This window comes from Vidua chalybeata, chromosome 15 (genome assembly GCF_026979565.1).
Source record: "Vidua chalybeata isolate OUT-0048 chromosome 15, bVidCha1 merged haplotype, whole genome shotgun sequence".
Taxonomy (NCBI): domain Eukaryota; kingdom Metazoa; phylum Chordata; class Aves; order Passeriformes; family Viduidae; genus Vidua; species Vidua chalybeata.
In genome coordinates, this window is record NC_071544.1 from 17,437,380 (window position 1) to 17,461,069 (window position 23,690).

Consider the following 23,690-nt stretch of genomic DNA (forward strand, 5'->3'; position numbering starts at 1 on the left):
CCTAATTTTTTTCCTCCCAATGTTCTCTGACTGCCTCCAGCTCCCACCCCATGCAGAGCAACACGTTGGTGTTGTTCCTGCTGTGCTATTCCAGGAGCTGTCCTGGGAGTTTATCTTATCTGCAGGGCAGGAATGACGTTTCATTCAGCTCAGGGCTGGTCTGTCAGGAAGACAATGATGCTCAGGCTCTCACTTCAGGAAGCTGGGGCGATGCAATTTTTATAGCTCAGTGCTGGAGTATTTTGGGGAGCAGAGCATGTGAGACTGAGCTCAGCCTCTTGTGTTTCCTCCAAGCACAGCCTGAGGTTGGCATGAGTAGCAATAAAATCAATCAACCAGTACTCCCAAGTTGTCCCAAAAATATTCCGTGCTTAGCTGCATTTTGGGTCACTGGTATTTTCTAGGCAGCTTAAAGCAAGTGGGGAGCAACAAACTGGCTGCTGTGGCTGTGAGCTGGCAGAGATGTATAGAGGCAGATTTATCCCAGAAGAGACCTCAAAGCCCACCCAGTGCCACCCCTGCCATGGCAGGGACACCTCCCACTGTCCCAGGCTGCTCCAAGCCTTGTCCAGCCTGGCCTTGGGCACTTGCAGGGATCCAGGGGCAGCCCCAGCTGCTCTGGGAAATGTGTGTCAGGGCCTCACAGGGATCAATTCCTTCCCAGTATCCCATCTAACCCTGCCCTCTGGCAGTATGAAGCCATTCCCCCTTGTCTGTCACTGTGTGCCCGTAGAAAAGTCCCTCTCCCTGAGATGTTCCATTGAGAACGCGGTGTCCTGCCCACGGTGCCTCCGAGAGCCGCAGAGCTGGCTGGCCTCAGCGACAGCCCCTGTGAAGCTGTGCCTCAGCAGCTCTGCTGCCGTGTGTTGTCCCAGCAGAGCCCGGGGCTCTCACGAGGTCCCTGCTCCTGCTCACAGACGGCTGAACTGTGCCTGGCCCAGGGGCCAGACTAATGCAAACAGAGGGGCAGCGGCACCGCGGCCACGCGCCGGCCCCGGGCAGGGTCAGTGCTGAGGGACAGGGACAGGGACAGCACCGAGCTGCTCCACCAGCAGCCTGTTGCTACCCTGCCCAGCCATCCCCTGCCCCTGCCCCATCCTGACCTTGCCCAGCTGTCCCAACCCTGCCCTGCCATCCCGTGACCGTGCCCACCCATCCCAGCCCTGCCTTGCCAACCTCCACCTCGGATGCAGGCCCCATTCCCAGCTGGGTTGGCTCCTGCCAGCCCTGTGGCAGTGGGAGTTCGACCCAGGGGCATTTCAGAATCTGAACAAGGGGCTTGAGAAGTTTTCACTCATTTATTTGTTCTCCTTTGGGCAATTATTAGAAGTGGTAACAAGCAACGTTTCGTGTTTCTTTTCTCACATCTCTGCTGTGGCGTCTTACCGGCCTGCAGGAATTGAGGGCATGAAAAGGACCAGCTCAGTTATACTCTTTTTTCCCCCCAGTTCCTTGCACAGAGCAGTTTGCTGCCTGGCAGGGACAGTCTGATGCTATTAGTGACCCAGAAGGACAGACAACAATTCTGATCTATCATCACAAAGTACCAGACTTCCCCAGCCAAAAAAGCTGAGAGAACAATGACTTACAGAGGCCTCTGCTGCTCTTCCAAATCTTGTGCTTCAAGGAAGAAGTCAGAAGTCCTGCTGCTTGTCCTTTGTGTTCTACACTAGTGCCTGATGGAAACAGCAGAAATCAGAACTGAGATGCATGAAAAGGAAGGACTCCATGGGAAAAACAACTGAGAATTTCCCAGCCAAATATAAAATAAATTTTTTAAGTTCAGCTACTTGTCTGCCATGATTTACTGTCCCATTTCCTTCCCTTCTTAAGATCCAAGAAGGTGAAATAATGAAAATTTTGCTTCCTCCTCCCAGAGAAGCAAAACAAGTAGGGCAGAGGAAGGTATGTACGAACCATCCTATGATGGGAATGATCAAATAGTGTTGTACACTGTGCTGGGAAGGTTTTTCTTTTAATCCCAATGAAATTTGGGCTAAGGGGTAATCATCTGACATCACAGCATTATCTTAATCTAAGTCACTTGCCCTCCACGCTGGCACTTGTGCCTTCATATTAAGCAATCAGAGAAATAGAGCCTGTGACATTCAGATCTGTATTTACAATTTAGCTAAAATAGTTCATTATACACTTATTACTTTATAAAGTAATTCAAACAGCGTGTTCCAAAACCCGCACACAGTGCCACAAGTTGGAATTCTCTACATCACTCTGCAATCTCAGACATCTTGACCTGACAGCTCCACAGGAGGTGCCAGACAGAACCACAGCGTGGTTTGGCTTGCAAAGGCCCTTAAAGCTCTTGCAGTTCCCCCCACCCTTCACTGGCCCAGGTTGCTCCAGGCCCCATCCAATGAGATCCACAAGATCCCACAGGTGAGGAGCCAGGAGACACTGGGACAAGCACAGGTGCGTAGGCAGAGGGGAGAGGAGATGAGAGGTACCAGCTCACATTTTCCTCTGCTGCTGCTGCTGCAATCTCACTCCACAATGGAAAAACTGAAGTTTCCTCTCAATGACATGAGCCCCTCCACCCCCATGGGAGCTGCTGGCACTTTTGGAAGCCTGATGGTGAGTGACACAGCTCGGGGCAGAGATGGCTCATCCATGAAACCACAGTCTGCACATGGAGCTCCTCAGCTCCAGACAAGCCCTGAGCAGCCTTTTCCATTATCTACCTAGAGATGATTATCTTTGACACCTTGGAAGGGCTGTGTGAGTTATCACACATTTTGCATTCCCAAACCCAGCTGGAAAGTGTTACACCTGCTTTTTGAGCACGGTGTGCCTGGAAATAAAGGTTAAGCAACTTCCTTATGGCTCTTTCATGTACCAAGAGTGAGAAACAAATCAAAAGTACAGCTCTCTGCTCCAAATCAGCTTGGTAAGACAACCCTTACCCCTGGTTGGCTAACTGAGAGCTACAGAAGTTAAATTAGGCTTTTGATCTTGACCACAATAATTTGGGCCACCCCTGCTTTGCTTACAAATAGACCATGGAGTTCTGGTAACATCTTAGGAGGGCTTTAAAAAAAGGAACAGCTGGCACAAGGGGTCAGCACAACTGACCAGACAAAGTACAAGTGGAAGGGGAGTAAATCATTAGCTCAAGATAGGCCTTGAACCAGATCACTGCAGCAGATGTAGACTTAGCAATTCCCTCTTGTTCCAAAGCGAACTTTGCTCCTGTAATAACTGGCAGGTGATGCAACGATAAGAGAATGAAGTCTATAAAAATGTAGCTGACAGCTTGGGAAGTCCTGACTGGAGCTCTTTTGTGCCTCCTCTGCCCACGGCTGCTCCAAGTGACAGCTCCCGCTGGGAAGATGCACTGGTGGAAAGTGATGGCAGTCCTTCTGCTCTGCTCACTGCTGCTCAGCCAGGTAAACTGAGATCATACCAAAATAAACTGTTTAGAGGGCTAATTCAAAGGACAGGCAGTCCATAAGAGCTGTTGTAATTTGGATGGACAACTGGCAGGAATTAAGAGGTGACAGCAGGGCTTTTTACAGGATTCAGCATCATAATATAAGAGTTACTGCCTAGTGAATACTGGGCTACTCTGAGCCATAGCTCAGCCAGTGATTCTGCCTTCACTCCCAAGAAGATTAAAACCATCATTAATTTGGGTAGGTATTTCTCTAAGGTTGGGCTGCAAGCCGTGCTTTACCCAGAGGGTGCTGCGATCTGAAAACCAGAAAGATTTCAAGGGCTTCACTTAAAAAGAAGACTGCTGGCCTCAGCAGCAGAGCACGGGAGTGCTGCAGCTGCCACGTGTGCTGAGGCTCCCCCTGCTCCGTTTCAGACCCACGGCGTGTCCCTGTCCCTGTCCCAGCCCCAGGCCCAGCCCCGCAGTCCCCGGCAGCGGCGGATGACGCCCTTCTGGAGAGGGGTGTCCCTGAGACCCATCGGAGCCTCGTGCAGGGACAACAGCGAGTGCCTCACCATGCTCTGCAGGTAACCACGCGCAGGGACTGCCTGGGCTGCTCCAAAGGGGATCCAGAGGTCGCTCTGTGCATAAAGATACCAGGAACAGCGATGGGGCAACACACAGACTCTTTAGTAAGCAGAACAAACAGAGCAGAGTCCAGGTCTCCCGAGTGCCAGCCCCAGCCCTTTCACTGCAGCCCCAAATAACCTGGCTGGGCAAAGAGAAGAGAGGGCTCCAGACAGCTTTTAGGCCATTTATAGACCTTCCCAGTAACCCTTCCTTTTAAAGCATGTACTAACGAAAAGTGAAAAATCCTGTATTAATATCTTGCCCTAACTTGATCACTTTAAGGTGATTATTTAAGCTCATAGTTTAGAAAGCAACTACAATATCAAAAGCTATTTAGTTCTCATTAGGCATGAGCAAATTGTCCAACAACATATAAATCGATTAGTTAAAATTATTACTTAATGACTGAAAGGTGATTTTGTGTGGTACCTGTTGTACACACACACCAGCACTCAGAGACAAGACAGAAAATAGTCATTTTCTACTATATGTAAATTGCACTAATGGATAAGTATATACTATTATTAATGAATATTATATAGTATATAAAATATGTAATAATATATAGATAATATATATATATCCTATTATTAATGAATATTTTATACCATATATAGTATATAGAATATATAATATATAGATAATATACTGTATGTATATCCTATTATTAATTAATATTATATACTATATACAGTATATATAACATATAATAATATATAAATCATATACTGTATGTATAGCCTCTTATTAATTAATATTATATACCATATATAGTATGTATAATATAGAATATATATAGATAATATACTATATGTATATTATCTTATTAATGATGAATATTATAATAAATAAGCTTATTTTATATTATAAATTATCCGGGTGGTTGGGCTGCTATGCTATGTTTGGAATTCTGATGGAAAGCAAAGACCAAAAAATGAATTAAGCCTGAATAGTTGAGGGGAATACAGAGTGCCTGAACCCAGCACTGCTGGCACAGGGGCACAAAATGTACCTGGGCCCCCTGGCTGAGCCTGCCAGGGCAGCCCCAGCCCTCAGTGCCTCATGATGGTTTTTTTTTTCCCCCCAGGAAAAATCGCTGCCTCCTCTCCACGGCCTCGGCGTGAGCTGGCCCCAAGCACAGCCTGCACTGTTACTGCTGACCCTGCTCCACACACTTGGGATGTATTTATTGACTGCTCAGGAGCTGCAAGGGCCTCGAGCAATCAGAGGATTTAATATTTCTGTCACATGTGCTGATGAAAGGACTTCAAGGAGCATCAGAGCATCTCCTCCCACAGCCACGCCTCTGGAGGCCTCTGGCCAAGCTCAATAAAAGGGCTCTGCATCTCCTGCTCGTTTGTTTTTTTTTGTAATGCTTCCTATTATTTATTTGAAGGTGTGAATTAAAATATATGCTCAGCAAAGCAGCTTGGTTTTCCTTGTATCTTGGGCAAATGGATGGTGAGCACAGAGCTGGGGCTCAGTTCCAGCCAGACTTTGGACATTTCTCCTTCCCCCTGGCAAGAGCTTAAAGTAGATCAGGCCCCATCTCCTCCCAGTCTAGCTCTTATCAGCCCTCTGATAAAGGCCTGTTGGAAAGAGGGAGCCAAACTGATAATACTGATAGCAATTCCAATATCCTAAATATATCCAGCAATAAGAGGAACGAGAACTATTTACTTTTAATTACTTCTAATCAAATTTACTTAAATACATGTCCTAGGCTGACTTTTGCCACTGACCTTCTCTCCTGTCTTAAAATGAATTGATCAAAATGATGTTTTGATGTGTTGGATGTTGACTTGGAGGCTGAAAGACAAAAAAAAAAAAAAAAAAATCAACAAGTCTGGACACACACACTGGATGCTACTTTTCTTTTGTTTCACAGAACAGTAGGATCAAGGGAAGAAAATTCTGCCTAAAAAGGCACTTCCAGGGAGGAGAAGGCCCCACAAAACAGATACAAGCACAGGGGGTTGGAAGTTTAATACAGAAAATCTATTTGATATTTATTAAACTTAGTTTCTCCAGTTACAGTTTTGCATTGTACAAAGCATTTTAATGACACAGTAGTTAAAAAGATCTTTACAAATTGAAATGTGATACCCTTTTCTCCAAATATTTTAATTGCCATAAATTTGTTTAAAAATACACATTAAACGCATGTTTCAGACACTAAACTTTCTATAATCTCAATACCACAAAATACATAGAATATACTATACAGATGTGGAAAAAATCTAGTTAGTATATAATACTTTGCTCACCATTAACAGCTTTATTACGTGAAATGCACATACTGACTTAGAAATCCTAATTTTGAGCCCCAAAGTACCCTTTGAAATTTCAAATGTATTGCAACAAATAAAATCACAGTTTGTTTCTATTTTTTCTGGTTTTGGTTGAAGACAGATGCCCAAATCTTTTGATAGAAAACAAAATGTAACACATGGACTTGTCATGTACAAAGCATAAAACAGAGACATCCCATTAGTTACTAACAGTACCTTTCTGTAGGATTAATCAGGGCTTCATTTATAAGTGACAGGTTAAAAGTTACCTCCCCTCCCCAGCCCTCCCCCAAAAGCAAAACCCCTTCTTCACCAAATAATAATTTCAAATAAGATAAAGGATTTTTAATAAATATATAAGCACTTTATCCTCCATATACAAAATTTTTTTAAAACAATTTAAAAGGGGGACCAGATACAAATGTCAGGAACTGTGCTTGGAAAGTCATGCCTGGTCCTTGGAGTAGAGTTTGGGATGTGGAATGCCAAGGCAGCGCCAGGAGCCGGTGCCGGGACGGGGCTGGAGACTGGAGGCAGGGAGGGCTGGCCCAGGAATGGGCACACAGCCACGGGCAGCTCAGCTCTCCCAGCAGGGACTGGAGCAGGGGAAGCAGGGGCACACCACGAGCCCAGCTCCCAGCTGGAAGGGCTCCCAGGGCACGCAGGGGCTGAGCCCGAGCTGCCCGGGGCCACCGCGGCCCCTTCCCTGGCCAGGGCCAGCCCAGCCCCGGGCACGGCGCCGCGGGCACGGCGCGGTCCCACGGACACTGCCTGCCCGGGAAGCCCCTCCTGGAACTGCTCTGCGTCGGGGTGAGCTGGAGAGCAGAGCTCTGCCTCCTCTCTCGTCCTTCAGGATGCCCAGCACTGACCTCACTGCTCGGGGACAGGGCATTTCCAGAACACTGACACATCACGGGGAGAAGTTTCAACCCTGACCCAAGGATTTGCCGTGAAGGTAAGAATTTGGAAGTTGTTTACTCCCCAATGGGTAATTCAAACTTGACTTGCTCAGGCCCTTGTGGATCTGCCTCAATGGAAACACTGCAGTGACAGCAAAGATCTGTTCAGAAAATGACATTAAATACAGCAAAGGTAGTTTCTCTCTCTTTCCAGCAGTTTGCCTTTTGGCCAAACTCCATAATTCTCTGCCTACGGCTTTATTTTACTTGCCCCAGGCAAGTGCTACATCATTCCCATAAATTCTGACTCTCTGTGTGTTGGGGCCATTCATAAATACATTTCAGGGCATTTTTTGTTACCACAGCAATCAAGCCTCAGCAATCTAAAGGAATATACATTGCACTCCTGGATAATATGCAATATTTATCACCAATAAGATGGTGACTCAGCACTCAATAAATAATATATCAATATAGTCAGTTGCACCATAATCTAAAAACAAGTATAACATATACTTTGGACAGACTGAGTCATATATATATACATATATATTAAAAGACACATACAATACAAATTGCATACTGCCATCGAAGCCAAGGAGAGCCATCCGTCTGCTCTGCTTTATGGCTGAGATTCAAATCAAAACAAAACTCTTGGGCTGGTTTACTCTGGGGTCCTGAAGATTTGTTTGGAATTATAAATGGTTTGCACCTTTATCACCTGGAACCTGCAAGTCTGAGAGCAAAGTCAAACAGCACAGATAGCTGAGCAAGCCTAGTCTGATTGAGCCATTTATAAGATTCACCAACTGGGGCCATGATCAGCAAGGGAATTAAAATTACAGCGTTGATATGTATTGATCCATACTCCCTGTCCAGGGAATCATTTGGGAAGCCAGGACTGGGGAGTCCCTCCTTAGTCACTCCTGTGACCTGCACTCCCCCTGTGGTGCTGGGAGCTGCCCAGGACAGGGACAGAGCCCTCCTGCTTTGGCAGAGGGATGGAAGCCTAGGACTTATTTGCTTTTTTTTTTTTTTTTTTTTTGGCTATAAAGTACAGAACTTTCCTCTTGGAAACAAGGGTCAATCCCAAATTAAGATATGCTTTTGGAATTGTGAGGTTTGAACTGGTCTGTTTGCACCAGCCCCAGCTGCACAAGGCATTTCCTACCCATCCCCTGCGGATCCCCCGCACGGACACAACGCCTGGGACAGCACTCCAGAGGACGTGCCACCATGGAGCTCACCCTTCAGCTGGGACACTTCCAACCAGCTCAGGTCCACATTTTGACACGATGCTAAAAAAGCCTTCTGGTTGTTTGAAGCCAATTTCTAAGATCCGCTGCTCTAGGGATAAGCAATGCGTTTTCAAGGGGCCAATTTTGGTGACACCAAAAGGTATTTGTGGGACTCTAGTTAAGGAAAAAAAATTCCCCGAGATGACACCATTCCTGCTGACAGCAATGGTGACTGTGCACAAAGGAGCAAGCCAAGAACAGCCACGCTGGCTAGTGCAGCACTACACACAAACCCACCCACGAATGCAACTTCTACCAAGGGATTTCTCAGCGTCAGAGGTGTGCGAGGCACTTCAGAGGAGGAAAGGAAACACAGCTGACAGTGTCCCATGCCCACGGCGGGGAGTTTGAGGGTACAGAGCTCTGTCTCCAACAGCAAAGACTAACAGAAAGGTGACCTTGCACAGTGATTCCATAAAAAGGATGCTCCGACAGACCTGAAGCGTCGAGTCAGGGAGAGCCCCAGGTCTGTTCCCCGTTCATCAATCCGGACGTAGCAAAGCTTTTCTGGAAGTACAAAACACGCTGGGACGCAAAGGAAGCTCTACGAAGATGCAGCTACCTTGTAGTAGGTTACTAATTTGCAAAACTTCTAAACTCTTAAAGCCCATAGGACATACTGCAGTACTAAGGAGCGTAGAATTCTATTCCTTCTCTCGAGGTTGCCGTGATTTTGGCACTTAACTACACCTACACAAAAAATTTAGTGCAATAATTTTCCTGAACATGCACATTCATATCTGGTACAGAATAAAGGGTTCAATGGGAGAGAAAACAAAGCAGCATTCCACAATCTCACTCCAAAGGGTTCAGAGTTGGACTCTGGGGAAGGAGACCACCACGATGAGTCAGTTTGTGTGACAGACACTGGGACTTTGAAAAAGGAAATGGAATTTTACCCAAGTACTGCAGAAGACCACTGCATACAGTATACCTGGTCCTGCTGTAAAACATCTTGTAAACAGTTCATAAAATCTTCATCTAAAAGTAAGGCATAAGGCACACCAGACATGTTGGGGGCACTAAGCAATACTGAAAGCAGTAGCATTTGAAACCTTTAACTCAGACAAGCACCTCACGTGGAAAGGTACTTTGGTTTGCACTCGGAGAGGGGCCACCTGCAGCTCCACCAACCCTCTGTGGCACCCAGCAGCCCCCTCGGGAGTGGACGTTACGTGACACGAACGGGACCTTCATTAGCACGGGGTAAAGCCAAGGTTGCCATCCATCCTGCACAGAACTGAGCTTCCTGCAGGAGCAGCTCTGCTCCCACCCCACGGCGGCTGCTGCACTGCCAGCCTGTAGTGTCCATCACCCAGCAGACCCTAAGAGGACAAAATGGACCTAGAGTTCTACTAAAGATTCCTGGTTTCTCAGTCAATGGAAAAGATGCAAATGACCATTCTGGTGGGAACTGAGCCACTCTTGGGTTTGGGAACCACGAAGCTCCCCAATTTCGTAACTGTCCAAAAGCGACAAGCACGGAAACAAAAGGTATTTGAAATGAAGAGATGCAAAAAAGCACGAGATTGTCCTTTTCCAAAGCCTTTCCTGTTTGCATCGCACCCATCGGACTGAAGGTCATTCCTACACCATTGCCTGGACGTTACATTAAATGCAAATTACTGTAATGTTTTGTGATTGTTATAGTGTTAATCGATGGCTTGAAGCTGCCTTGGAAACAATCCAAGGCAGATCCAGCTAAATATTTTTCCATATAAATTTCTTTATAATTCATTTAAATGAAGTATCTCAATACGTAGAAGAATATCTGGAACTTTTCTATTTAGTACAAATTCTGCAATAATAAATCTGTAGTTGTCATTTATTAGTCGACTCATAGGCATTAGGCATGAGAAGTATGGTGTCCCTACTCGTTAGAACCTATCAACCCTAGTTCCTTTTACAGGCTCTACCACCACAAGACATTACAGAGTAACAAAGCTCACAAAGTACTTAAATAAAGTGTCTAGGTTTAATTTCTAAGTACTCAAAAGGGGAAATTTAGGGAAGAAGAAATAGCTAAAACCAGCCCCAAAGGGGGCTTTTCAAAATTAAAATTAAAAAAAAAATTAAAATAAATAGGATTTAAACTGACTATTCATGTATTGTGACTGGAATTCCAATGATCTATCCATGACAGATCAGCAAAACTACAACTTTTACGTAGCAAATTTTCAAATATTTAAATAACTTAAACCGGGAATACTGGAGAAGTCCATGAACCAGCTGATTTGGGGTTAAAACACAAAACACAAATGAGGATGGGAGACATGGGAAAGCATTCCTTGCTCTTAGTGTCAACTAAGCAATGTGTTATGGCAGTCTTCCTTATTGACATGACACAGTGTTGTGGAGAGGAGTCAGAGGCAGCTGAAGAACGGGCTGGGCTGGGCTCCTCACTTGGCGTCCAGGCGCAGCCAGTGCAGGCCCTGCCGCGTGTAACGCACCAGCTCCGTCATGATGCTCGTGTTGAACACCAGGGGCCCCATCACCTTGTCCAGTTCTGCAAAGAACTCTGCAACAGCACAAACACAGGTTAAAGGAGCGCCTTCGCTAACCACACCCAACCCCAGCTCCCAGCAACAACGGCTGGGGTAGGAAAAAAGGGAATGAGGAGAGGTGGGGGAACGGGGGGAGGCGAGGAGAAAGGTCCTTGCTAATCCACGTCTTTACTCTTCTGCACAAGACTGGTTGGAAACCACGAAACCGTCACCAAATTTCTTGGTTTTCCCCTAAAAGTTGTATTTCACTAGTTGAAAATAATTAAACTACTGCCAAACTTCCTTAAGGAGTCTTCACTAAAGAATTCCAGAAAGGGAAATGCACCAAGTTCCTCTTCCTACACTGAACATTTTACAGGAAACACAACAAAGATCTTTATGCCACAACTCCGACACCACCTTGACAACCACAACACCCAGCCTGGGGTATCCCTGCAACCCAAGGTGTCACTTTCCCCCTGATTCTGCAGAGGTTCAGCACCCAGGGCACCATCAAGAGAATCAAAGCCTGGCAGTGTTCCAGGCCCCTCACCTTTCTGCTCTCTCGAGAGCTGTTCTGCTTGTTCCCAGATTTCAGTGGCATAGAGGAAGTTGGAGGTGACCTGGACGTAGCTGGCAGCCATCTGATGGATGCGCTGCGGGATCGTCACCGAGGACCCGCTCCCTGAAGGGTTGGCTGCCCCGGAAGAGTAATTTCCTGAATTCCCTGGAGACAGCTTTGGAGAGACTGGAGATGGCATCCCGACAGGTTTGCTGCTCACCCAGAGGGGAAGATGGCATTGGAAAGGCAGAAATGCACCAGCTTTAGACACACCATGCTCTGAGATGTCCCCTAAGATCCCTCTGCCCACACTCAGGGTGTGGGATGGGAAAACACTCCCACTTTAAACACCAAAAATCTGGATTTGCCCTACAACAAATGGAAATCTCGAGCTGGGAACTGCTGAGGATCCTCCAATGATTATTTATAGCTTACAAAACCTAATTACCAAACCTCAGCATCTCAGAATTCAATAAAATCCTAAATTAATTGTTTAAATGAACCTTAAAGAGTAGGAACGAAAAAATTACAGCTACCTGGTAACTCCACTGCCAGAATATTGCACTGTATAACATCACTGCAGATAACACAATGGAAATCTGAAGTGGCCCCCACCTTAAACTCATGGAATAATTTATCAAAGGTCCATTATTGGGTTTAAAGGAGCAGAAGTAATTGCTAAACTATGGAACAGAGTATCCTGTGAGTGCTTGTAACCTCTGGCCTTGCAGCACTAATAAAGCTCTTGTTTGGGGGGAGAATTATTAAATTAAATACCAAAACTCCCTGGGATAAATGGTTTGTGGGTTAGTGGCACACTGCTCCTTTTTTAGCCTGACAAACCCTGCAGAGCTGCAGCTCCTCCCTCCACCATGATAACCACAAAAAAAAATGGATCAAAATCCACACCCTTCAAATAACCACCCCAAAAGCTGCTCCCCGAGCCCCCTGGCACACAGGAAATGGAGAAAACACCCTTTAAATTGAGAAATAGAAGTAACAGATTTTGCCACTCACCTTCCCATACCAGGTGATGGTGCTTGAGAATTATTGTAGCAATTCTGTGTGGAGAAAAAGACACATTTCACCTGATTTGTCCTTATACTTTCACTAGTTACATTATGTCTGGTTGTTTAATTGGCTCTTTTTAATCAAGTTTTTCATAGTTGTATTTTCAAGTTATGTTCTCAATAGTATCATAGTAAACTATAATTTAGTGAAATAGCCTTTTTACTGATGGCCAAGGCACAAATTAAGGGGTTATTTTAGCAAAACAAACAAGTATTAGTCCTTTGCCCCTTATGGAAACATTTTTCGTTTTTTTCAACCCTTTAGCAGAAAGAATCTGTTATCACTGGCAGTGAACAATTAAAGATATCCCAAATCTGAGAGACTGGGGATGTGATGAGCCTGTTTCCTCTCAGCATTGAGAGCAGGAAGCTTCAGAATCAGCTGCACAGAAATTTAGATAAAATCAAGGGTAATTTCCCATGGCAAACAACCTTCTCCTTGAAGCCTACTACATTTATTAAAGAAGATCAAATGAAGAGAGTTGCCATGCCAGGACCAGCAGGGTTATGGTTATTAAAGCTCTGCCCAGCTTTAATACACCTTCAAGTCCAGTTCTAAACATGTGTTCACATGCAGCAGTCTCAAACTGGATTTGGGAACTTTAAGTGATGTAGAGCTTCCACATCATTCAGTTTTAATGTTCAGAAAATACAGATGCAATTACCTTCAGATGTTCAGTCAGAGTTTTTGAGTATTTCAATGCACTTTCCTTTTTCAGTTTGAAAAGCCTCAGGTACAGCAGAGCTTGGCACCGAAGGCTGCCCAAAGACAGGACAAATCAGTCACAATTCAAGTCAGGTTTATCTCAGCTCAGTGAATTTCAAAAATCTAATAGCTGTGGTCTTGATGTTCTCTCTGCCAACTCAGCTCTCAAGTTGTAACTCAACCAGAAAATCCACAACCACCTTGAAATTCTGAAGGGAATTCAGAACTGGAACAGCTCCGTGTGCCTGGAGCTGGAACTGAAACTCTCAGTGCTGCTGCTGGGCTTGGGGGACACCACCCAGTGAGTCCCTCTGCTCTCCCCTGAACCTCTGGTCCCCTACACCTTCTGCAGCCACTCAGGGCTCCTGCCAGTCCAAGTGTGATTTATCTCTGGCTCAGAGCTCAGGAGGCACCTCCTGCTCTCACCCTTCACTGCTGCAAAGCCTCGGCCCTTGCTGGCAACGTCCCCATTTACAGCAATCAGACAGAGATTAATGTTTGTGTACAGCCAAGTGGAAATCTCCTGTGTTTGCTTCAGAACACCCGAGAGCTGAGTGTAAACCAGCATTTAGTGCAGGTTACAGGTGTGAAATGCACGGGGGCACTGCAGGAAGTCCCAGCACACTCACCAAAGCACTGCCAGCCTTTTGTCCGCAGCCGTCGCATCCGGGGCCAAGTAATTCTTCAGCTTCATAGTGTATCTGCAGAGAAAGGCAGCAAATCAGCCCCAAAACAAAACCCACTTCCATTTATCATTCACAAAACACTCATGTTCTCATGGATTTCCAGTTTCAGCTGTCCCCACTGTTTTAGGAACACCTCTCAGCCCCGAATAAAGCATTGACTCAGCAGTAACCAGAATAATTCTGCTCCTTGTGGGTCACTCATTGGAAAGGGACTTGAAGCCTCAGCAGAAATCACCTCACCCTTCCTGGAAATGCTTTAAACCCAGCAACTGGAATGACTGGTCACTGCTCCAGTGTTACTGGGAATGACAACAGATCTCAAAACCTGGGGGCAAAACCTCTCAAAGCTCTGATTCCCAAAAGTCCCCCCACCCACCTGCCCCTGCAGGAGCTCAGCAAAGCTTACTTGATTAATTCCACAGTTTCTGAATACATAGGGAACGGGGACTTGGATTCCTGAGCGTTTTTCTCCAATGCATTCCCACACTCAATGAAGGACACGACAGCATCCAGGTAGTACACGGCCTTCTCGAACCTGTCCGACTGCGGGAGGGAGAACAGCTCAGGAACACAAACCAGACAAGTGCAGGGGAATTCCTGCACAGAGGGCAGGAGAATGGCAAAGGCAGCAAACCAGCCCCAGGATCAGGGGCACACACTGGGGGGGCACTGGAGATCCACTCACCAAAGCATCTGCATTGTGTTTCAGCTTCTTTGCTTCCTGCAAATAATGATCAGCGGAGTAAGTCCTGCAAGAGAGGACACGGGCTGAGGGACTGGAGCCACCCACTTACACAGCCTTTTGTAACTGCAGCTCCTTCATAGTGCCACATTTCAGGGCTTTTTCTGCTCTAACTCAAGCTACACTACGCTAAAACTGTTTAATGGAATCTGTTAATTTAGGTAACTAAAAATTGGTAAAAGTAGTTTTTAGTTAAGTCTCTAGTTTCAGGTAATTCCAACAGTATTTCAAGCAAGTTCTTAAGCAGAAAGTTATTTTACATTTGGTGCAAACATAATTTCATCTGTAAAGTGAATTTAAAGAAGTGCTTTCAGAGCAAGCTGACATCTGAATTGGCCCAACTGAAACCTCAAGTCTGCACAAGATGGTGAAATATTTGTCTTATTTTCTTTTCAAGGTATTTTCTTTGACAAAGAGCTTGTGTGTAACAGCTTCTGTGGAGTAAAATGCCAGCTCTGCTCTGTGGGAGCTGCTTGTGCTCGAGATCCAGAGCTCCACAGAGGGAAAGGGAATTTTCTGTCCTTACCTATCATCAAAAACGAGCTTTGCTCTCCTCGACTTCGCACTTTCTGTGGCCTGAGCAGAGGCAGGAGGGCAGCTGGAGGAATTGTTCAGGATCTTTTCCTGGAAGGGAAATCCATGCCATGATTACAAGAAGAGCATTTGTTGTGTAAATTCCCCCATGGCTTCCCCATTCCACCCAGGAAGGACAGCCTGCAGGAGCACTGGGGATAACTCAGCTCCCAGGATGCTCCCACAGGGCTGGGCTGGGGCTCCTCCTGCACAGGGGAGGGTGCAGCCTGCAGATACACCAGGGTCAGGAAATTCCTCCCTCCATCTCACCTGTCACTGCTTCTAAATCCTGTTTTTCTACTCTTACAGAGATGAGGAGGATTTGGAGGATTTCTATCAACAACACTCTCTCTGAATGCCTTTGCCTTGAAAAACTCACACAGGAGTAGTTACTCCTCTGAGAAAGACATGAGTAAAGGCACATCTGAAGTATAAAACAACAAACACACCACAAATTAACAGCTGGCTGGGGGACATTTATATTTTAAATTCTATCACATAGATTTTCCCAACCTAAATCTCTTACAAATCATTTTCTGCACCATCTCCATAACCATGTTTTCTCCCCTCCAACCAAGGAGAGCTCTGTAAATTGCTAAGCTGGAGTTAAAATAATCTTTCTACAATTGCCATAAAATGAGAGCCAGAGCTTCCCATCCCAGCACTGAGCCTGAACTGAGCTCGTGCTGTCCTCTGAAACCAGGACAAGTTCTGTATCTGCTCTGAGGAGACAAGAGCAGCCTCACAGTTCCATTTCCAGCTTTCCTGTGAGGTTCTTATTGACCACCTAAACAATGAACAGGCAGCACCAGCCCCAGGGGTGACTAAACCCATTCCTCCACTGACACAGGCATCTGGCAGGATAAGCATTTGTATTCCATGATCTCTCCAAGGTGTCCTCTCATTTGTGGCCTTCCAAGGCACTTGAGCTCTATGACAGGAAACAATGCACATCCCAAACTAATGGATGGTTTAAAGTGAACTGGAAATGGTTGTTTAGATCAAACTAAACAAAATACAAGAGGCAGGGACAGAACCAGCCCCTTACCTTGGCTTCCTTGGCACTGCTGGAGCCCTTCCCCTCTGTCTTCTTCTGCTTGGAAGAGGAGCTGCTCTTGCTGCCACTGCTGCTCTCCTTGCCCGGGTTGCTGCTGGATTTTAGGGATGAGGACTGACTGACTGTTCTCTTCCTGGAGCTGTGTTCCTGCTTGGAATCCTTCTGCGGGGCTGGGGCAGCAGGGGAGGGCAGTAAATCCTTCTCTTTAACAGCACTTGGCTTTGAAGACCTGGAAAAGAGGAACAAATTCAGGGTTTGGGTTTCTTCCTTAACAAACAAAACCAAAACAAACAAAAACAACCCCCAAAAAAACCCCAAAACTCTGATTTTTAAATCTCTAACTAAACACCTTTTTTGCCCCCAAGATTTTTACTGTCAGACCCAGCTTTGGAGAAAAGCAGAATAATCCTCTCAGTGAGTAGGTTTCTCCAAAGCCAGATTGAACTTGTTTTCACCATTTTATTTGTTCTGACCTGAAAGCACAGGCAAACCCAGACAAGTTCTAACCATAAAACCACACCCCTGCACCAGTTCTGTACAAAAACCACCCCAATCCCTCCCAATTTCAGCAGTGGGAGCCACTGCCAGCGCCAGGCTGTCTGTGCACACCAGCCAGCCAACAGCTCCAGGGAAAGATGCTCCAGATAAAGCTCTGGAACCCAGGCAAGGGGAAACTTCCCCAGCACAGCCTTTCAGGACACTCTCACTTGGCTGCTGAGGGATGCTGTTGGCTATTCCTGCCCTCCCACATTTATTATTTTTACACATTATTTCTAGAGAAATCATATTTCATTTAATTAAATGTCCTTCGGAGAACTGCACTGGCAATCAAGCAAACAACAGAAAAAATTCAAATACCAGGTAAAAATCAAACTATCCATTCATTCTACAGCTGTTTCCTAACAAACAGTAAGACACTGTTTAATTCAGAAGGGGCAAACAAAAGCTGTAGCATCCAAACTGCTGCAGCTTCTCACACCTCTGTCATTTGGCAATTACTCACTGGACAGGAATATTTTCCATGACACAATTCTACCAGTTTTCATTGCTTGAACTGAAGTTCAAAGTTGAAACTGAAGTTTCAAAATGCAGTGGAAAAAAACTTAATCTCGCCTGTGGATTAACACTGACCAAGGAATCAACCAAATAAAGGCATAACAGATGTTGCAAAAAGCATGGGGAATCCAGAAATAACATATCAAACAATGGGACTGATCTGCTCGTTCTGTACTGCTCTGCTTTGGTATCACACTTTTCTTGCACTAACAGATCAAGAAGATTGGAGGTAAATCCATGGATCCAAAGCTCAATGCCATCAGCTTCCCAAAGAAAGCCACTTCAGGAGTTTGTTCCCAGTTTAAAACTTGCTAAACAAAGAATTACCAGATGGGGTTAATTTAAAAGCACAGAGTTTGATTTCTAGACCAAATCCAAGCCCCACTGTGTATCAGAGAAAACCAGGAAGGAAATATTCCCTTCACAGGAGGGGTCACCTCATTTTGTTAAGGAACACAATTGTCCTTGGCCAGTGTTTTTGGGGATGGAAATTCATTTCCACCAATTGCTTGTAGAAGCTCTGCAGTAAATTTGTTTGAAGGGCAAGAAAAAAAGAAATGTTAGCAATTATGTGAGGAAATCTTGGGGTGGGAGAGAGGAGAAGAGGGGGAAGATGAGCAGCATTCTCTCCAGAGCCACCCAGACCCCCAGTGCAAGAAGAGCAGAGATACTCACTCCCTGCTGCTGGAATTCTTGTGTCCTGAGGGAGTTTTTTCTTCCAGTTTCGTTTTCTTGCTTTCACTGGCTCTGTTTTCATCCTCGTTCTGAGCAAAGCAAATGAGAAAAACATCCAGCAAAGATGCACATTTACACATCACTGAGAGTGGAGCATTTCACACTGAGAGCCATGGTTCAGCAGGTGTTCCACAGTTACTGCAGACCCCAAAACCATCCTTACAAATCCTTACCAGACCCTGGTATTGGAACAAAATGAAAATCCCAGTCTGGCTGCTAAATTACAACCTGATAAAAGCAGCAACAGCCAAGTTGATCATTTCAGCACAGATAAATTACAACCATGAAATCTCAGGAAAATTTGCCAAAGGCTTTGGCAAGATCAGGAGACAGATTTGATGTTGTGGGGTCTAAAGAGGGGTCTGATGAATGCCAGAAAAGGGTAAAAATCTAATCAGTCTATTAAAGTCAGCTCAGAGAAGTTGAAGACTAGGTATTGATATTAATTTAATCCTCAGGCCACAGGGTCTTGAAGGTAAATTTCTAAGATGTCTTCACTGAGCACTGGAGGGATCAATCCAGTGAATAAGAGGGAAAATGGGACCTCACAGAATAAATCATCTGGTAACAAACCCAAGATTGAAACCCCAAAGTTTTGGTTTTGTTACTGATGCTGCAGCCTGAGAATTGGGATCAAGGAAACCCAGGAAAGGTAGAAAATCAAGTGGTGGCACTTGGGTTTGGAGCACAAACTTAAAACTGCAGGGTGGGGAAAGGGGTTCTGTCCTCGCCCCACCCAGGTTTCCATCCTCTCAGGAAGCATCAGAGGGATCTGAGGCTTCACAACATTTAACCACCACTGTTTCCTGGGATAAAGCCTGAATGTAACTGGTCTCACCAAAGCTTTGTTGTTTGGATGTGAGAGCACAGATCTTTAATACTGTAATTCCAAATGTGTGCTTAAAGGCAAAACTGGCCAAAGAGAGAGAAGTCAGGGAATTCAGACCCACTGGAACATGTGAGTGCATTCCCAGGAACATCAGGAATTACACAGCAACACCTGCAAAAGTAATTGCTCACTGTACTGGGCAGAGTTATTCCCTTTTTACAAAAGAAGCTCATCTCTCACTTCATTTCCTCAGCCAGAGAAAACAGCAATCTCAGTCAGGAACAGCACAGGATAAATCTGTTTGCAGTTGCATGTCAGGGCTCCTGCACGACACTGACTTCAGCCAGTGATCAAGTTTACTTTGGTTGCTCAGTAGGAAATTGGTGGAACTGGAATGATCCATCTCCTCAAGTGACTCTGGGAATGACCTCCCACAATCCTGGGATTGCAGCCCCTGTCAGATCCCTTTGACATGGTCAAATGGAATTTTCAGAGGGACATCCAGAGCAGCACAGGGATTTTGAATCTCTGCCCCAGGGCCTCAGAGCTCTTGGAAACCAGACTCCCTGGATCCCTGAGCCCAGCTGACAGCCCCAGCTTTGCCCTTTATACAGGGTCCCTGTGCTGAGCTTCCAGAAAACAGTTTAAAATTACACCAGCATTGACTTCTCACGTTCCCCCCTCCAAGAGTATCCCTTCTGTTCAGTTCCCCCACTGACTCCTGTCATTTTACTGTCCCCCAGCCATTCCTGCTTATTGCTTCTAGCTGAAAAGATGAAATGCTTTTGGAAAACATGCAATATTATTACAGAGAGATGGCCCTGCACCCAGTAAAGCAGCACCTGAGATGTTTGCTGCTGCTGCCATGCCCCAGGCCCAGTCCTGCCCCATCCCTTTCTACTGGCAGTGGGCAATTCCATGGCTCAGGGAGCTGATCCAGCTGAAAACTGACTTTTGGGGTGGATTTCCCATTGGATCAGCTGCCTGAGCTGGCCTGCAGAGCACCAGGGGCTGTTCCAGGGAGGCAGCAGAGGGCTGGGTGCAGAGCTCAGAGGCACAGATCTGTGACCTCCCTGAGCTCTGGCTACAGGGCTGCCACCCCTACAGGTGTTTCTGCAAGAAAATCCCAACAGCCTCCTGCACCAGCCCAGGGATGCTCCAGGGGTTCTACGCATGGCAGCAAAGCCACACCTGCACAGCTCAGTCCCTGCCCTGAGGTGTCACCTGCATTCTGGGCTACTCAACGCTCTGAGGGCTGAGAGAACAGGGAGATCTCCCCAGAGTGCTGACCTGTTTGTGTTTCCTCTTGCCTTTGGTGGAGCTCTTGTCCGAGGGCTGTTTCTGGGCCTCCCGGGCGTGTTTCTCCGGAGCGCTCTTCTTCTCCGCCTTGGCTCCCTCGGCGTCCTTGTAAGGCTTCCCTGGTATCCTGGATAAGAGGCTCAGGTCAATCTTCACAATGAGTGGGTACCTTTCATCAGGATCACTCAGTGGGGACAGAAGCTCTTTCTCTTCCATAGGAGAGAACATTCTTTGCCGAAAAAAGCTGTCATCCTCCTCCATGGAAGATTTAACAGGAGTCCTATTGCTCTCAGAGTATTTGGGTGTTTGTGAGGAAGGAGGCAGACTCTCATTTTCATCTGAATCAGAGGATGAGGTATCTGTTTCGATGAATTCCCTGGATTTCTGGGCAGATTTGCTTGAAGCCTTGTATTTCTTTTTCTCTGTTGTAGGTCGAGGGGAAGACTTAGGCTCCTTCTTTATATTGGGTTTCCTGGAGCCTTTGGTGGCTGCCTTGTGCCTGTTTGAAGGGATATTTGTTGCCATGTCTACTGGGGTTTCACTTTCTATTTTAAGACCTCCTCTGGGCTCTTCCACAGATGTCTTTTCTGCTTTCTTGGGCTGTTTTTTCCCTACAGTCCTCCTCTGAGTCGAGCTGTCGCTCTGGGCAGGTGATTTCTGCCTCCCACGACCGCTCTCCGAGCCCTTCTGGGTGGGTTTGGAATCTCTCCCTGGTGTAGAAGAAATGGAGTCCTTGGATCCACCTTGCTCAGTGTACCCACTCCCTGTACCCTGATCCCGTCCCTCTTTCTTGTAGCCTTGGGAAGAAGGGATATTGCTGTCCACGGAAGAAGCTGGTGACACTTTATGGGAATTAACTTTGTTCAACCAGTTATCGAGCTGCCACTTGTTTGTGGGTGGTGGCTCTGGCTAAAAACAAAGTAAAAAAACAGAGTTAGATAAAATATTTCCCATTTCTTCCATCTTTTCCACGTGGCAGCTGTATGATGGTGCACACCAAAGCACAAGGTACACCCAAAACCTGAGATAAATAAATGAAACACAGGCCCAAATAACACAAATTTTCCCTTTGTCTGCTACCAACAGGCAATATTTGATGCCATGGTTTTTTAGGGTTCTGATACCATATCTAACTCTGGTGGTAAAAAACATCTCAAATCAAACATCAGACGTGGGCTTATCTAGAGAACTGTCACATGCACCACAGGAACTGCAGCAGAACAGCCCAGCCTGACAGCAAGCCCATGCTGCTCAGTGCTTTGTCTTGAACAGAGGGAGAATTTACTGAACTTTTGTGCTGTTAAATGCCAGGGTTAGAGCCCAGGCTGCCCTACCTCGGGGGATGCACTCTGGGATGGCTCGTTGGCCTCGCTGTCACTGGAGCTGCTCTCGCTCTCCGAGTCGGAGCCGGAGCTGCTCTCGGAGCCGCTGTGGCTGCTCGAGTCATCCCTGGAGTTGTCTGCTCCTTCACTGTTGTGCTGGGAAGGCTCAGAATTACTGCAACAGAAAGGAGGGAAACCAAGCATTACCCGAGGCACGGGTACATCCTTCAAAGCCTTTCATTGGGAGTAACAAAATGTAACATTTTAATCAACGTTCAGGAGAAAATTCAGCCTAGGTGAACACAGGAGACAAACAGCCTTTGGGTGTTGCCCCTTCCCAAAGTGGTATTTCATTTGCAGGAAATATTTAATATTATATTTATTACTATGGAACCACTGATTAAATTCTCATCACTTTTGCTTTAGCACAAGGCAAAGATGAATTTTGGAAAGGAGACCAAGCCAGAAGTGCTGACTGGGCTGGACTTCCCCACTGTGCTGCCTGTGCTGCAATCCCCCAGGAATTCCTACCTTCCAGGTGTGCTCCTTGGCACGGTCTTATCACAGTCCTGCAATTAAAAAAAACAGCATGAAGCTTCTAGAAGCTATTTTAGGCTGGTATATACAATTAAGTTGCAAAACATTGGTTTAGAGCCTTTAATTTAAAAAAAAGTCATTATTTGCAGTAGTTTATCTGCATTTTCCTTATACACAAAGAGAAGCAACATTATTTTCTCCAAGTTTTCAGCATGAATCTCTATATTCTGACTCCATTTGTGAGAGTTCCCATTTCTACCACTAATTAATATCCTGTTTCCACCTTTTTGAGTCAGATGATTCAGCATTTCACAATGATTCTCCTGAGATGCTCAGGGTAAGTGAAGTTCACCAACTCCAAGTTTTCCACGTGAAGAAAATCAAGTACCAGAAGTGGGAACAGGAATAGAAGAAACCCCAGAGCACAGACACAAGTTTTATTTTTATTTAAATAAAAATAAGTGTTAGTCTGGCAGAAGCTGCACGAAGTTAATCCTGAAAAGAGTAAAAAAGAGACTTTTTGATAAATGTGAAGGTGCAGCTGTACTCCCAGGGACTCCCTGTCACCCCAAACATCCCAGGGCACCAATGCACACAGATGTTCACACCATGAGCTCTGTAGCTGGGATGGCAGAACACAAAGGGGTTTATCTTTAATTAAGGAGCCATTCTATCAGTTTTAAAGTGCACTACTGTCATCTGATGTTCAGAGAAGGCCCATGTGAGATCAGTTAATAAAAATTTCTAGATAAAAGCCAACTGTTTCCACAAAACACAACATTTCAATTTGCTTGCACAAAATTTTCCCCAAGATTACGTTTAGGAATGCCTGAGGTTTGTCTAAAAACATTCCATGAGATTTCAGTTTCACAGACCTCCTGCTAAGCTGCCCAGTTTGCTGCTGGGCCACTGCTCCCTGCCCAGGGCTGCCCCAGGGATGAGTGCAGAGTTTTTTGGGAACTCATCTAAGGAACATACCTGCTCTCCATCGCTGTCTTCACTACTGCTAAGTTTTAAGTCATCTTTCAACATACTAAGGGAAAAGGGAGAAAGTGAGACAAGTTTTTTCCAAGTACTTTAATTACTTCCAAAGCATTCTGCTAGATTTCACCATGGCACTGTTTATCCTGCAGGGGCTGCGTGGGTGAGAGCCACCAGACAGCACTCACACATTTCATGGTTAAGAATGGTGAGTTGAGTCATTCTTCAAAGAATGAGGATTCAGGTACTTTGGCTCCTGAGTCCATTCTGTTAAATTCAGAAAGGAAATCTGACACAATTTACTGGTGTGGGAGGAGGTAACTTGTGTTATGTTCAACTCCTTACACACAATGGCCAAGAATTGTGTTTGAAATGGAGGAAAGAAAGCCAGCCCCAGTGGCTGCTTCCTGTCTCGTGGCAGCAGTGCAACTGTCCTAAGCCATCATTAATTACTGTTATCCAAAGCCATAATTACTGCTGGTAGTCACACACACACAATTTCACGTACTGAGAATACATAAGCACAATGAAAACACACAGCAG

General features: G+C 45.7%; 2 protein-coding genes across 7 annotated transcripts in view; one reads left to right on the top strand and one right to left on the bottom strand.

The window, feature by feature from the left end:
- Positions 1-1,221: 1,221 nt before the first annotated feature.
- Positions 1,222-23,690, bottom strand: part of AFF4 (ALF transcription elongation factor 4) — a 51,291-nt gene continuing 28,822 nt past the window's right edge. For 3 of the 6 annotated variants that reach the window (XR_008433565.1, XR_008433566.1, XR_008433567.1), the window contains 17 exons: positions 23,145-23,199; positions 22,161-22,198; positions 21,642-21,804; positions 20,299-21,216; positions 18,120-18,208; positions 16,380-16,617; positions 15,285-15,382; positions 14,702-14,765; positions 14,423-14,559; positions 13,960-14,031; positions 13,290-13,383; positions 12,572-12,615; positions 11,546-11,766; positions 5,764-5,830; positions 3,967-4,032; positions 1,590-1,676; positions 1,222-1,390 (listed from right to left, as the gene is read on the bottom strand). Coding sequence is in view for 2 of the 6 variants with exons in the window: in XM_053956275.1 (XP_053812250.1) it covers positions 1,670-1,676; positions 3,967-4,032; positions 5,764-5,830; positions 11,546-11,766; positions 12,572-12,615; positions 13,290-13,383; positions 13,960-14,031; positions 14,423-14,559; positions 14,702-14,765; positions 15,285-15,382; positions 16,380-16,617; positions 18,120-18,208; positions 20,299-21,216; positions 21,642-21,804; positions 22,161-22,198; positions 23,145-23,199 (2,371 nt within the window). In the remaining 4 variants the exon portion in view is untranslated. Of the gene's footprint in view, positions 1,677-3,966; positions 4,033-5,763; positions 5,831-5,992; positions 11,028-11,545; positions 11,767-12,571; positions 12,616-13,289; positions 13,384-13,959; positions 14,032-14,422; positions 14,560-14,701; positions 14,766-15,284; positions 15,383-16,379; positions 16,618-18,119; positions 18,209-20,298; positions 21,217-21,641; positions 21,805-22,160; positions 22,199-23,144; positions 23,200-23,690 lie in introns of those variants that run through there. The other 3 variants (XR_008433568.1, XM_053956275.1, XM_053956277.1) reach the window with 3 other exon arrangements.
- Positions 3,083-5,445, top strand: LEAP2 (liver enriched antimicrobial peptide 2). Its single transcript, XM_053956290.1, has 3 exons — positions 3,083-3,404; positions 3,827-3,978; positions 5,109-5,445. The coding sequence occupies exons 1-3, from the start codon at positions 3,348-3,350 to the stop codon at positions 5,143-5,145; spliced, it is 246 nt and encodes an 81-aa protein (XP_053812265.1). The 5' UTR covers positions 3,083-3,347; the 3' UTR covers positions 5,146-5,445.